The sequence below is a fragment of the Heteronotia binoei genome, chromosome 10 (assembly GCF_032191835.1).
Source record: "Heteronotia binoei isolate CCM8104 ecotype False Entrance Well chromosome 10, APGP_CSIRO_Hbin_v1, whole genome shotgun sequence".
Lineage (NCBI taxonomy): Eukaryota > Metazoa > Chordata > Lepidosauria > Squamata > Gekkonidae > Heteronotia > Heteronotia binoei.
Genome location: NC_083232.1, coordinates 26,781,893 through 26,797,130, shown reverse-complemented (window position 1 = coordinate 26,797,130; position 15,238 = coordinate 26,781,893). Strand labels below are relative to the sequence as shown.

At 46.5% G+C, this 15,238-nt stretch overlaps 1 protein-coding gene across 1 annotated transcript; it reads right to left on the bottom strand.

Moving 5' to 3' along the window:
- Positions 1-7,263: 7,263 nt before the first annotated feature.
- On the bottom strand, positions 7,264-13,399 carry LOC132578366 (gap junction delta-4 protein-like). Its single transcript, XM_060248310.1, has 3 exons — positions 13,267-13,399; positions 12,017-12,108; positions 7,264-8,021 (listed from the first exon to the last, which is right to left on the bottom strand). The coding sequence occupies exons 2-3, from the start codon at positions 12,078-12,080 to the stop codon at positions 7,264-7,266; spliced, it is 822 nt and encodes a 273-aa protein (XP_060104293.1). The 5' UTR covers positions 12,081-12,108; positions 13,267-13,399.
- Between the last annotated feature and the right edge of the window lie 1,839 nt (positions 13,400-15,238).

Sequence of the window (15,238 nt, the reverse complement as noted above, 5' to 3'; positions counted from 1 at the left end):
CCCACACCCAGGAGAGGAGGTATCCCTCGGAGGAAGTTTCAGGTTGGCAGTCTCCAGTCAGCCGAAGTTAAAGCTGCCTTCCAGGCAAAACTCCAGTCAAGAATTGAGGACCCCAGTTGCCCCACAGACACTTCTCCAGAAGCACTCTGGGAACACCTAAAAACTACCGTCCTGCAGATCTCTGAAGAAGTCCTCGGGTTCTCCACAAGGAAGAACAAGGACTGGTTTGATGAGAACAATCAAGAGATCCAAGATTTACTGGCGAAAAAGAGATCTGCCTACCAAGCATATCTTGCTCAGCCCTCCTGTCCTGGGAAAAAAGCAACCTTTCATGCTGTATGTAGCAACCTCCAGTGCAAGCTTCGAGACATTCAGAACGAGTGGTGGACCAAGCTGTGTGCAGACACTGGTGATTTAAGAGGGTTCTACGAAGCCCTGAAGGCAGTATATGGTCCGTCATATCAGACTCAGAGTCCCTTGCGTAGTGCAGATGGCCAAGTGCTCCTCACAAACAAGGCATCCATATTGAACCGGTGGTCGGAGTATTTTCAGGTTCTCTTCAGTGCCAACCGCGTAGTTCAAGATTCAGCAATTCACCTCACCCCACTTCAACCAGTGAAAACAGAGTTGGATGAGATCCCCACTCTAGAAGAGACTGTTAAAGCCATCAAGCAACTGAAAAGTGGCAAGGCAGCAGGAGTTGATGGAATTCTACCAGATATCTGGAAGCATGGGGGCACAGTACTACATAGCTCACTTCACAAAGTACTTGTCACCTGCTGGGAACAAGGCAAATTACCACAGGACTTTCGCGATGCAATCATCATCACCCTATACAAGAACAAAGGGGAAAAGTCAGACTGCTCCAACTACCGGGGGATAACCCTGCTCTCCATCGCAGGCAAAATCCTTGCCAGAATACTCCTGAACAGACTGGTGCCCGCCATTGCAGAAGAACTCCTCCCAGAGAGCCAGTGCGGCTTCAGAGCTAACAGGAGCACCACCGACATGGTATTTGTTCTCAGGCAGCTCCAAGAGAAATGCAGGGAACAAAACAAGGCTCTGTATGTGACTTTTGTCGACCTTACCAAAGCTTTCGATACCGTTAGCAGGAAAGGCCTGTGGCAAATCTTGGAACGTTTAGGATGTCCCCCAAGGTTCCTCAGCATGATCATCCAGCTACACGAAGACCAACGAGGCCAAGTCAGACACTGCAACGACCTCTCGGAGACCTTCCCAATAGGCACAGGTGTAAAGCAAGGCTGCGTTCTCGCGCCAACTCTCTTTACGATCTTCTTTAGCATGATGCTTCAAAGAGCCGCAGTAGATCTAGATGATGACGATGGTGTCTACATCCGCTATCGCACCGATGGCAGCCTGTTCAACCTGAGGCGACTAAAGGCCCACTCCAAGACAATGTAAAAACTCATCCGAGAGCTACTGTTTGCTGATGATGCTGCATTCGTCTCCCACTCGGTATCAGCTCTGCAGCATATGACGTCCTGCTTTGCAGAGGCTGCCAAGCTATTCGGCCTAGAAGTTAGTCTGAAGAAGACAGAAGTTCTCCACCAGCCTGCACCCCAGGAAGATTATCACCCTCCCTGCATCACTGTGGGTGAATCAGTTCTGAAGACAGTCCAGCAGTTCAGCTACCTGGGGTGCATCATCTCCTCAGATGCTAAGATCGACAAGGAGATCGACAACAGGCTGGCAAAGGCAAACCGTGCCTTTGGCCGACTGCACAAAAGAGTGTGGAGCAACAAGCATCTGAAAAAAGGCACAAAGATCAATGTTTACAAAGCGGTTGTGATGACAACCCTCATCTACGGCTCCGAATCGTGGGTTTTATACCGTTATCACCTGCGACTCCTTGAGCGCTTTCATCAGCGCTGCCTTCGCACCATCCTCAACATCCACTGGAGTGACTTTGTGATCAACACTGAAGTTCTCAAGCGGGCGGAGGTTACCAGCATCGAGGCACTGCTGTTGAAGACGCAGCTGCGCTGGGCAGGGCATATTTCTAGGATGGAAAACCACCGCCTTCCCAAGATTGCCCTGTATGGCGAACTCTCCACCGGCCATCGAAATAGAGGGGCACCAAAGAAGAGGTACAAGGACTCCTTGAAGAAATCCCTTGGCACCTGTCGCATCAACCATCACCAGTGGTCTGACCTAGCCTCAGATCGCAAAGCATGGAGGCACACCATCCACCAGGCTGTCTCTTCTTTTGAGAACGCACGCATAGCTGGTCTTGAGGACAAAAGGAGATTGAGGAAGAATCGCACTGCTACAGCACTAACCCTAAATCAGACTTTTCCCTGCAGCCACTGTGGCCGGACCTGCCTGTCCCGCATTGGTCTTGTCAGCCACCAGCGAGCCTGCAGCAGACGTGGACTATTGCACCCTTCTTAAATCTTCGTTCGCGAAGCCAAGCTGAGAGAGATGGAATGCCTGACAGTATACTGGGGCGGGGTGGGTGGGGCTTTGACACCCTCACCTTCTGTTCTGTCTGCACCAGGCCACAGTGGCATTGACAACAAAGTTCCCCTCATATAGTCATGTAAGGGGCTGACTTTTCCAAGTGAACTGATTCTCCCAAGTGGTTGAATGCGTGTCTGGGTCAGTGATTAGCCCATGAGAACCTTGGAGGACTTCTCTACCATTACAATTTTTCCTTGTACTTGCACATGAAGCTGCCCCATGTTGAATCAGACTTCTGGTTTATCTAGTCCAGTATTGTCTGCTCTAGCAGCAGGCTTTTGAAGATCTCAAACAGGCTGCCACCAGCTCCTAGTCAACTAAGACCCACCATCTAAGGTACTGAATCTTAAGTTTTGGTGGTGGGGGGGCCTTCAAGGCATGTGCTTACCACACATTTGCCCACACTTTCACATTTAAGATGCCCCCAAACCAGATTCACCTCTATGTGACTACCATGAGTTTTGAACCTTAGGGGTCCTAGGGCCGGATTAACCATTAGGCCAAATAGGCACTGGCCTATAGGCCCCCCCCACCCCTTTGGGGGGCCCAGGGCAGCTTCCCCTCCATTCCCTCCTGCTTGCAGCCTTCCCAGCCTGCACGCACAGCCAGCAACTAAGCCACTCTTTGCCCGACGTACCTGGGGTGGCTCCTGCTGGCACCGTCACCAAGTTTCCCTCTCTCTGCCTCTCCCCTGCAGCTTAGCAGAAGGGGCTTTTAAGAAGGTGCTTGCAGGCTGCAGTGGGTGGCGGGGCAGGCACTCTGACTCTGAGATCATTTGCAAGGGGCCCCCCCCCCGAGATGTTGACTGCCTAGGGGCCTCCACAGGGTTTAATCCGGCACTGGGGGTCCTTTACCAATGAAAATATTGTGCTTAGCCCTGTGAAATGCAGCCTGTGTGTCTCAAGCCATAAATGCCCTGGTCAGGCAACAGCACTCCTTCAACCTATTCTTAACTAAGAGCTAGAGTATTGGACTAGGACCAGGTTCAAATTTCCACTCAGCTGCAATGCTCATTGGTAACCGATGATCTTGGGCCAGTTCTTCTTGCTGAACCTCATCTACTTCACATGGTTGTTATAAGAGTAACATGAAAAAGAGGAGCGTATATACCTCCCCCTCGAGTTCCTTGGAGGAAGGGTAGGGGTACAAATCGAATAGAAAGGTGATTGTTCAGTTCAGAAGGATGGACCAGTTTGTGTTCGCAGAGGAGCAAGGATTGTATGTCCCGAGAGCTCGGACTTCTCCTCTGCACTTCGTAAACCTTTCAGTGCAATATTTCGCTCGGCCGTGGAGACCTCGTTGGTGGCATGTTGTTTGGTGGCAGAACTCACTTCACCACTTCAGCCAGACTTAAAACTACCTGCCTGGATGTAGCTTTATTTTTTTGAAAATGAAGAAAACTTGTCATTCGCTAATCATTAAAACATGTATACCCAAATGCATCAGGGCAGCACACCTCTTCTGCTATGTTCAGGTAAAGCTTGACATTGTTTGTAATTTTAGATTCACTGAACACTGAGTCCCTTAGCTGCTACCATAAATCACCTCCTTCTTAAGTAAATAAAATTATCCTTGGAAGAAGACTGCCAGAGCTTTGTGTGCTCCATCTGAGCCCAGATTAAAGTAAGTACAGAAATCACCTTGTTGACAATCTTGGCTTTCCAATAGCCCTTATGGTTGCAAAGGTGTGCTTGACATTTAGTTACATATTTCATTTATATCCCACTTTTCTCACCTATGGGGACCAAAAGAACCTTACCTTATTCTCCTATTCTCATTTTTGTCCTCAGAGCCAGGACTTTTTTTTTGTAGCAGGAACTCCTTTGCATATTAGGCCACACACCCCTGATGTAGCCGGTCCTCCAAGAACTTACAGTAGGCTCTGCACTAAGAGCCCTGTAAGCTCTCGGAGGATTGGCTACATCAGGAAGGGTGTGGCCTAATATGCAAAGAAGTTCCTTTTACAAAAAAATACCTGCTCACAACAACAACTTAGTGTGGTCAATCAGGCTGAGAGAGAGTAAGCTTCCATGGCAGAATGAGGATTCGAACCTGGGTTTTCTAGTTCCTAGTCCAGCATTCTTAACCACTAGACCACACTGGCTGTGTGTGTGTGAACAATACCTTCTGAAATTTCAGGGGCTAGAGCAGTAGCTGAATGAGATTCCTAGTGGCTAGGCAGTGCAGCTTCACATGCCCCCAAATAATATGGATCTATTCAGCTCCCTTAATGCAACACTCAATTTTGGGAGGAGAATTAGATGTTGATGGCTGATTTTTCAACAATATAGAACTACTTAACTAAAATATTTTGGTTCAACCAGTCATTAAATGGTAATTCAGTGCTAATTCTTTTTCTCCCATGAGAGTTTGCACATAGGAATGTTCTGCTTTGCTTCTGGTTCTCCCCAGAGTATAGTAACACCATTGATTGAGGTTTGCGTGATTGAATCGGAGTTCTCTTCCATTTCATGTTAGTGCTAATATGATTGTATCACAGAGTCATGAAATGGGCATGCTGCTCTCTAAAGGCACTGGAACAGCCTGCACATTTTTTTAAAAAAGTATAATATTACTGAATAAGAACTTGTTTTGCTAGATTGGCATGGTAAGTGAATTTATATTTATAAAGGCGACAGGCATAAACTACACTCAAGCCAGAACTCAGTTGTCCAGCCTGTTTTGGTAGTTCAAGGAAAGGCCATGAATTTAAAATTGCACAAAGTAAAATGGCATTTCTATAGAAAATGTATTGCTCCGTTTCTATAGAAAATTTAAGATATTATGTATTGATTTCCTTGGTAGCTGCCCTGCCTAAGCACCAAGCTCAAGATGATACATTAAGGCCTGTTCTGTTTGACTCATTAACCTTTTACTTTTATTCCCCTGTTCTGGTCATATCCCTTTTTTTTTTACTGTGTACACTAACAAGCAAGACAGATACCACATAGAACCAGCTGCCAATTCATACATTACTGTGATACTCAGTGATTTTGTGATTCACAAGGTTGGTAGAATGTGGAACTGAAGTCATTTGAGCACAGCCTGAATCCTGAACCTGGGCCTACTTGCAAACAGGGCTGGTGGATTAACAATTAGACCAAGTAGGCACTGGCCTATGGGCTCCTATGCCTTTAGGGGCCCCAGGCTGGCTCCCCCCCCCCAGTTTCCCCCCTGCTTGCAACCCTCCCAACCTGCGTGCACAGCCAGCAACTGAACCGCTTTTTGCCCAACTTGCCTGGTGCAGCTGCTGCTGGCATTGTTGTCAAGTTTGCCTCTCCCCCCCTCCTCCCCACAGCTTTGTCGAAGGGGCTTTTGAGAAGGTGGCTGCAGGCGGTAGGGCGAGCACTCCATCACTGGAATAATTTGTGAGGGGACCCCCCAAGATTTTGACTACCTGGGAGCCTCCACAGGGTTTAATCCAGCCCTGCTTGCAAATAGTGCAGAATTACAGATCCTAAGTATTGATGTTGGTCACTTGAAGCTGCCTTCATCGCCAAGGTTAGTCCTAGCCACGTTAGGAAAAAACCCCTTCACTTCAGTAGAAGACTGATGGTTAAGGGAGTCTTCGACCAGTTTTTGACTGGTAGCAAAAGGAAACAATGGGAATATTTTGGAGGCATCTGAAAGAACCTTTTAGACCAGGGGTGTCAAACTCATTTGTTATGAGGGCCAGATTTGACATAAATGAGACCTTGTTGGGCTGGGCAGGGCGATGTATGTCATAAAATGCAATGCCATTGGGGAGGAACGATGGCTCAGCGGTAGAGCATCTGCTTGGTAAGCAGAAGGTCCCAGGTTCAATCCCCGGCATCTCCAACTAAAAAGGGTCCAGGCAAGTAGGCATGAAAAACCTCAGCTTGAGACCGTGGAGAGCCGCTGCCAGTCTGAGAAGACAATACTGACTTTGATGGACTGAGGGTCTAATTCAGTATAAGGCAGCTTCATATGTTCATGTCTATGTGAACAGCCTCTCCTGCCGCCGCTATTGGCCCTGCTGCACACCACCAATTGTGTTCTTATGTAGCCTTCTGGGAAATAAAATCCATTCTCCCATCATTTTTTTTTTAAAAAAAATTAAAATGTTAAGTGGAAAAATAATAAAAGAATACCTTGCTGGTGGAGTACAGTGGTCCCAGCCTCTGATAAATTCTGCTGTGTGGTTTAGGGTTGCCAATTCTCAGGTGAGGCAGGAGATTCCCCAGCTTGGAGCCCCCCCCCCTGCTTCAGGGTCATCAGAAAGGGGGGGAGGGAAATGTCTGCTGGGCACTCCATTATTCCCTGTGGGGACTGATTCTCACAGAGTATAATGCAGAATTGATCTGTGGGTATCGGGGGCTCTGGGGGAGCTGTTTTTTGAAGCAGAGGCACTAAATTTGCATCACATTTAAAGGGACCACACACCTTTTAAATGCCTCCCCATTATTGGAAATAATGAAGGATAGGGGCACCTTCTTTTGGGGCTCATAGAATTGGTCTCCCTGGTCCAATCTTTACAAAACTCAGGGTTTTTTTGAGGGGAGGCACCGGATGCTGTGCTGAAAATTAGGTGCCTCTACCTCAAAAAAACAGCCCCCCCAGAGCCTCAGATACCCGCAGATCAATTATCCATTATACCCTATGGGAATCTGTCTCCATAGGGACTAATGGAGTACCCAGCAGACATTTCCCTCCCCCTGCTTTCTGATGACCGTGAAGCAGGGGGGGGGGTCTCTAAACCGGGGGATCCCCTGTCTTCACCTGGAGATTGGCAACCCTCGTTATCACAGTAGTTGGTGATGGTTAGAATGTCTTGGCCTCCTCTTCCAAAGTGGAATTATCACCTTGGTGTTGGGCGGGACTGTACCTCGCCTCCACCAAAAACCCACTCAGTAGCTTATTTCGGTGTTTTCTGACAATGCTGCTTCTGAAGGCAAAGGTCAGGTCAATGAGGCTAAGGAGGAAGGAGAAGCCACTGAGTCCCCAGATGAAGAACATCAGGATAGTTTTTTCGGTGGGCCTGGAAACATAGCAGCTGATGAAATGTGGACACGGTCTCGCTTCACAGTTGAAGTGTCTGGGAACAAAGAATCCAAAAAGATAGTACTGGCCTGCCCCAAAACAGACTTCGATCAGCATTCTCAGAAGAAGCTGGACTATATATGCTTTGGAAAAATCTGGAATATCCATTTTGTTTGCTTTGCAGCAGACTCTGCTTCCTGCTGCCCCTTTGGAAGACTTCTTGGACATTTTGTAGCCTGAGGTGGCTTTGATCTCTTTGTAACGACGATAAGGCAGGGAACGCGCCTTCACAAGCTGCCTGGCCACGATGTGAAACACATACACACAAAACAGAGTATAAGGGAGCAGGACAGAGGTGGTCTGAATGAGCCAGAACCGGAAGTGGGATATGGGTGCAAACATGTCATAGCATGCGTTGGCGCATCCCGGTTGATTGGTGTTGCAGATGAAAAGCTGCTGCTCATCTTGGTAAAGAGGGTACGCTGCAAAGAGGATCACCAGTAATCTCAGCAGAACCGTTAGAGTTAACCAAATCTTTCCTGGAAAAAGAAGAACAAGGGTGGAGAGACATCAGCTTTGAAAGAGATACAACAAGTGAAAGAACCTCCAGATATTTGTGATCCTGGTCAGCAACTTGTTTTCAACAGGAGGTCCATCAATGGGGCCAGGACATTAGGAGCCCTCCCACTTTTGCCCCCCCCCCGCCAAAGCACCAAGAATGCAGAGCATCACTGCCCCAGGCAGAGAGTTCCAACATCCTGGAGTTGTGTCCTTGCAAATAAAGGATTGATGGTTTGAGCCAGCTTATCTCTGCTGAATGGACTTGAGGACTGCTGCCTAGTAAGTACTCTACCCTGGGAACCCACATCTTCAATGAGAATCTCCTTTTCACAGAGAAAAACACCAAGCTAATTATAACTAGGGACAATTGAATTCCCATCAGTTCAGCTCATAGTGTGTTTACCAGTCACCAACAGGGAAATGATTTTTCAGTGATCAGTTTGACTGTTCGTGAACCCATTTATGGGTGTTTAGCAGGTTGCTTGACTGTATTCCTTCCTAACTGTGCAATATTGGCTAATTGTACATGCAGATTGTCACACAGTTTGATTGAGTTCTACTGCCCTTTGCCCTAGGTGAAGTCTGCTCAACAAGCAATAGTTTAAATAGATGATTAAACTGGTCACAAATCACAGCAATCAATCTTCTAAAACTGTTGTGTTTTATTAAAATTGCACACTTTGATGTCTTCATCATTAATGATACCAGCGACTGTCAGACCCAGAGACAAGGATAAGACAAGTAGAGTTCAAGATCTTTAATCCAGCATCATGGGCATACACATGCATTGTCGGAACTAGCCTTCCCGCCAGTTCCTAGTGCTAATAAACCTTTGCCCTGACCATTATAATTCAAACCAAAGAGCGCCAAGCTAAAGCGGGGGTTTGTGTGGGGTTTCTATTAAGCTCTCATCACCCCAGGTGGTGTTATCAGTTCTTGGGTTGCGTTTCCTCCAGTTCTCAACCTTGGTTGCATAGTAACTAGCCAATTCCCGGACATGCCATCCTCCCTCCTGATAAGCTACAGCAACGGGATGCTTCAAAGGCAGCATAGCAAAGCACAAGCATAGCATTACGTATATGAATTAGATACATATGGCAAGAGGAACAAACTGAAATAAAACAAAATGGAATGACTCTTGACAGCGACTGCCAATCTGTTTGAATTGGCAACATCCTTGCACATGTGAATTTCCCCCCCAAAAAAGTCTAACACGGTGTTTCCCAATTGCAGGGTCATGACCCAGTACTGGGCCACAGAAGCCTCACTTCCAGGCCACAAGAATAGCCAAAGCTAGCCCTGCCCCCAGCATAGCTAGCCCCGCCCCAGCTCTGTGTTGTGCAGAGAGGAGCTGGGCTGCCTCTCTTTCCTTCTCCCCCACTCCCAGTGTTTGTGAGAAAAGCTGGCATACATTGGCACTTTAGACCCATGAAGTGTTCTTCAAGGTTTGAGCTTTCATGTGCCTTGCAGTATGTTCTTTCAGGGAGACTTCCCCAGGAGACCTGGGCAGCAAAGAAGGGTGTGTGTGGGGTTTTTTTTCAGCCGGGAGGGGTGAGGAGTGGGCATTCTAGTAGCTATTTTTTACCAAATGACCCCTGGGCAGAATTGTTGCTGGCTGGGGTCATCTGATGGTGAGGAAAATTTTTTTTCTTTGCTCCTCCCTTCTTTTTTCTTTCCCTGCAAGTGATGCTGTGTCTGTATTCTTGGTGCTGGGAGTGGGGAAGGAAGCAACAGTGGGAGGGCTTCTACTGCCCTGGCCCCACTGGAGGACATTCTGGTGCTTTTTGGGCATTATATGAGGGAATTTTGGACTGGATAGTCCACTGGCCTGATCCAACATGGCTCCTCTTATGTTTATGTTCTTTCTTTCCACGTCTTTCCTTTCCTTTCCTTTTTCTTTTCTGTTCATCATACTGTTGTTGCAGACATAGGAGCTCTGCCAATGAAAAGTTGGCACCCCCAGTTGTAGCCAGCTGGCCTTCTAGGAGATTTCTGTGTGTGTGAGTGAGAGTGAGAGATGTAGGGCAGAAAGAGATTATTGGAGACTACTGATGTATATCTCGACAGCACTAGAAGTGATGATACTATGAACTTGGCACAGTTTTACTGGTCCTACTTTTTACAGATGTCTGACACCGAAATTAAATTCCTCCTGTAGATATTAAAAAGGATGAAAGAAGTTCACTGGCTAAGTATCTGCACAACAGGTTGCTTTTAAAGGCATGGGAAACACTGCCAGTAAAAAGTTGCAAGCCCCTCATAAATATCCTTTTGGGGATAACTGCAGAAAAGCTTGTATGAACATATAACTTGAAATTAATTCATTAATTGCTCTGCTACCTTTCACAGCAATTTGCTAGTATTTCAACCAAAGAAATAGCTGTCAAAAGATTTTCTTGAAACCAAGCAAGCTTGGTTGTAGCTTGAGGCAGGGTTCCAGTAGTAGCAGCTGAAGGAAGGGCCTACTAAATGTGTCAGCATATTTTGAGGTAGAGCAGCTGCCAGGTCCCAGTGTGGGTGGTAGACAGTGCTGGCATTCCTGCTGGCAATGGCAACAGCATTCGCAACTGCATACACTGGTCAGTGCTGTTGAGGAGGGGATGTGTAGGTGGTGCAGGCAATTGAACACGGGCATTAGGAGTGCTTGGAAGCTAGAGAAGAACACACAAACAGATAGGAGCATGCAGTTGTGGGGGTGGAAAGAGAGGACTGCCCACTTTCCACCCTCATTTTGGCTCAGCATGAGTTTCAGAGAGATTTTTCTGAAAATGAATCTACTTCAGAAGAAGAGGCATGTTTGGGGGAGTGACCTGGAAATGACATCCCAGGAAAAGGTGGAGTTTTGTTTCAGTGTGCCCCAGAAGTGACATCACTTGGCCCGTGACACCACAGGAAATGACATAATTCCTCTCTCCTGGCTCCACCCCCAAAATCTCCTGGCTCCACCCCTAAATTTTAGTGGGCCACGAAGGAGAAGTGTAAAAATAACCGGGCCATGGGAAAGAAAAGTTTGGGAAACTCTGGGCTAACACAAACAGTGTTCCCTCTAAGCTGAGATAGTGAGCTAGTTCAGTTTTTTGGCCTCTGGCTCACACATTTTTGTCTTAGCTGAGGAAACTAATTTATGCAGTAATTTACAACTTTAATGCCTGTAGTTCATAAAGTAGAATTTTTGCTCACAAGACTCCACAGCTTAGATGGAATATTGAACACAAACCTCTTTGGCAGCTGTTTGGTGTGAACCAACCATGCTGGGTGATAGGTTCACATGGCTTTTTTTTGTAGCAGGAACTTTTTTGCATGTTAGGCCACACGCTCCTGATGTAGCCAATCCTCCTGGAGCTGACAGTAGGCCCTGTAAAAGAGCCCTGTAAGCTCTTGGACGATTGGCTACATCAGGGTGTGTGGCTTAATATGCAAAGGAGTTCCTGCTACAAAAAAAGCCCCAGGTTCTCATCTGCGTGACATTTTCAAACATGATAAATTTGATTGTTGAACATATTCATGGCGGTATTTGCAACATCCCTAACTGGTAGACTGTAAAATGCATTTTGAAATTGGCTAGATGCTTATGCTTTGAGAATATTTTGAAAACATTTTCATTGTAAAAACCCAACGAAATCTAGCGAGTGATCCGTCAGATTCCTTCAGATTATTGCAAGAAGGGCTCACATTTCCATCAATGACTTTTCCGTCACTGTTCAAACGATTGCTTAATTCCAGGCTGCCATCAGGTCCTGTATAGCACATGCATAGCGGGATCAACTCTTAAGAGGAATAACAGAATGGAGGGAAGAGAGGAGGAGGGGGAAAGCCTTTATACAAGCAACCAGCCAATCAGCCAACTTTTAACTCAAAAGATAAATATTCTTCTTGAAATTAGAGGGTGCAGCCAGAAATTAAGAGAAAGTCACTGGGAATGTTGTCAGCCATGGGGAGAGAAGAATACACTTGCAGGTTTTTAGAGACTCACCTATAATTGTCACATTGTAGTTGAGGACAAGGATCAAAAAGCCAAGAGAGTCCCAGGAGTCCATGCCTGAAAGTGGTCAGGGGAATCCCCACCTACAGAAGGCATAAGAAGAAACTGAGCATCATCTCCCCCCACCCAAAGCTCACAGTCCTCAGCTGAGAGGGAAGGAGTCCCTCACAAGAAAGAAGCGTTCAAAACCCGGCGGGAATTGGGGCTGTGGGTGACTGCAGAGGGGGAGAGTCTTCCTTCAGAAGCGCAGCTGAGGCAATGAGAGGCTCAAAGTCCTCTGCGCTGCTCTTTACCCCTAACTCGACAACTGCAAGGAGACAAAAGGCCAGAGGAATAATCTCTGCCATTGTCGGCTATTCTTACCCACCAGGGGCATTCCAGCCCGGTGAAATTGCTGGGATAGTTCCCTGCTGAAAGAGAAATGAAGCGCTGGGGGAAATCATAGACGCTGCTTTGTTTCCTGGAGTGATAAAAATGGATAATATGTGGGGAAAGAAGATACCCCAAGGGCCAAGGGGCCATGACTTTGGGTGATCTTTTCTCCCCAGCAGCCTCGGACTCAGAAGAACCTGCTTGCCAACTCCCGGAAGCAGTCTAGAGACAGAGAAAAAGGCTAGAAGCATGAACCTTTATAAAGCATGTCCCACTAGTCATGCCATGAACTTGCACATCTTGACATATTTCGTTGGGGACGCTAGACGAGAAGCATTAAATACATTTTGAGCTTGTAATGCTATGAAATAATAAATTTGCAAAACCTGAACACACATTGAATCAAAAGAGAAATACCAAACCTCAACTGAGGTTTGAATGTATATAGCAGGGGTGACCAAACTGTGGCTCTTTCACACGTATTGTGTGGCTCTCAAAGCTCCCACAATCCCATCAGCCAGCTTGGAGAAGGCATTTCTCTCTTTAAATCACTTCTCCAAGCTAAGCCAGCCAGCAGCGTGGAGAATACATTTAAAGTTAACGTTGCTTTTTTCCACCTCTCTCTCCATCAATCTATTTCCTTCCTGCCTGCCTGCTCTCAGACATCTGATGTTTATTCTATGTGACTCTTACATTAATCAAGTTTGGCCACCCCTGGTATATAACATTTCACCATAGAATGGCTAGATCAGGAATGCCAAATGCACAACCACTTTTTGAAAATTTTGGTTTCAGCAAAAACACTATTAAGCAGGTTGAAAACAGAAGCAGCTCACTGGGGAGTTAAAAATAAGAGGCTTGTATCATACCCTCTGCGAAGAAACACCAGATAAACTGTAGAAAGACAATGCTGACCAGAGGAGGAACTCCAGAACTGTTCAGTAGATTAGTAGGAGGCTGGACAGATTCATGTACCCATTTTTGAGTTTCTCTTCTAGTTGTGTCAAAAAAACACAACACAAAGCTCAAACTGTTCATTCATGGTTACTGAATAACCTGAGTTCTGTGTGTGTTTTTAATCCACTGGGGACAGAGAGAGAGAACAGCAAGACAGCCACAAAAACTGAGAAGAAAAGAGGACCCGACTGAATAGAGGCTAAATTTCAATTAGGGCACGCAGACCAAAAGGAAGGACAAGGGAGGATGGGCCACCAGTATCCCGTATTTAAAATGGTCCTGCCTATTTGTTATATTGGGCATTCCTCTTTGTAGTGGTATATGGGATTGTACTAGCATCTCCGTTACACAGGCCTTGTCTAGCTCCCGCAGCAGCCACTGGAGATTTGAGAAAGTTACTCCAAGCATGTGCAGAGCGCCTTTTCTCTTGACCGCTATGCAGTTTCATTCTATCCTCACCAGATAAGAGGGAAGGTTTTGGAGCAGATGGTACACCCGCATTCTGCATAGCTGGAGCATCACTACAGATTTATTCATGACACAGGATACTTCATTACATAGGTAATTTCAAGGTCTACCCAATGGCAGTTTCTTAATAAATCAATTACAATATTTAAAGTTGGTCCATTTGCATCAACTGTGGGTGTGAACCCCCCACCCCTTCACAATGGCTACAGAGCTTCCATGAAACATAGAACCTTCTTCCAAAATATACTCTTCTGTAATTATTTGCATTTAGTCAAACCATTAATGAGATCCTCTGCAGATTTGTTCCCTGGCCTAGATAGTCCAGGCTAGCTCAATCTAATCAGATCTTGGAAGCCAAGCAGGTTTACCAAGGGCGGTATTTGGATGGGAGACCACCAAAGAATAACAGGGTCTTGAGACAGAGGCAGCCAATGTCTCTTGACTTGAAAACCCTGCAGAGCCACCATAAGTCAGCTGTGACTTGATGCCCCCCAAATAGTTTTGAAGTTGAGTACCATCAATATTTTGGTAACACACAGCTGTTTGGTTGGTTGGTTAACTTAACCACTTTTAGAGGGTACTGTGTGCTGAACAGTCTCTACAAAGCTTCCATGAGACTACCCCGAAATGCAAGTTATTTTGCTTTATTAAGGCTTTATATTTATCACATAATACCTCTCTTGGAGCAATCACATTCAGTCAGTCAGTCACATTTTATTTGTATCCTGCCCTCCCCGACCAAAGCGGCTCAGGGCGGCTAACAGCAAAAACTCAATACATACATTGTACAATAAATAACATTTAACTACAATTAATTAAAATCCATTAAAATTCTAAAAACATCAATGCATTTAGTGCTATAATCGCTGGCAAGTTTACTAGGTAGTTTAGTAGTTTCAGCTGGTGAAGGCCGTTTGGAACAAGATGGTCTTGCAGGCCCTGCGGAACTGTTCAAAGTCCCGCAGGGCCCGCATTTCTTCTGGAAGCTGATTCCACAGCTGTGGAGCCATAACAGAGAAAGCCCGAGTACGGGTACTCTGGAGTCTTACCTCCTTTGGCCCGGGGATAGTCAGCAGGTTCTTCCCTGCTGACCTCAGTGCTCTCTGGGGTTCATACGGGGAGAGACGGTCCCTAAGGTAGGCAGGTCCTCGACCATATAGCGCTTTAAAGGTAATAACCAGCACTTTGTAACAAATCCGGTATATAACTGGCAGCCAGTGCAGTTCACGCAGCCCCGGCTGTATGTGCTCCCGCTTTGGGAGCCCCAGCAACAGTCTGGCAGCTGCGTTCTGCACTAGCTGCAGCTTCCGGGTTCGGCACAAAGGCAGCCCCATGTAGAAGGCATTACAGTAATCCAGTCTCGAGGTGACCGTTGCGTGAATCACTGTTGCCAGGTCCCGACGCTCTAGGAAGGGG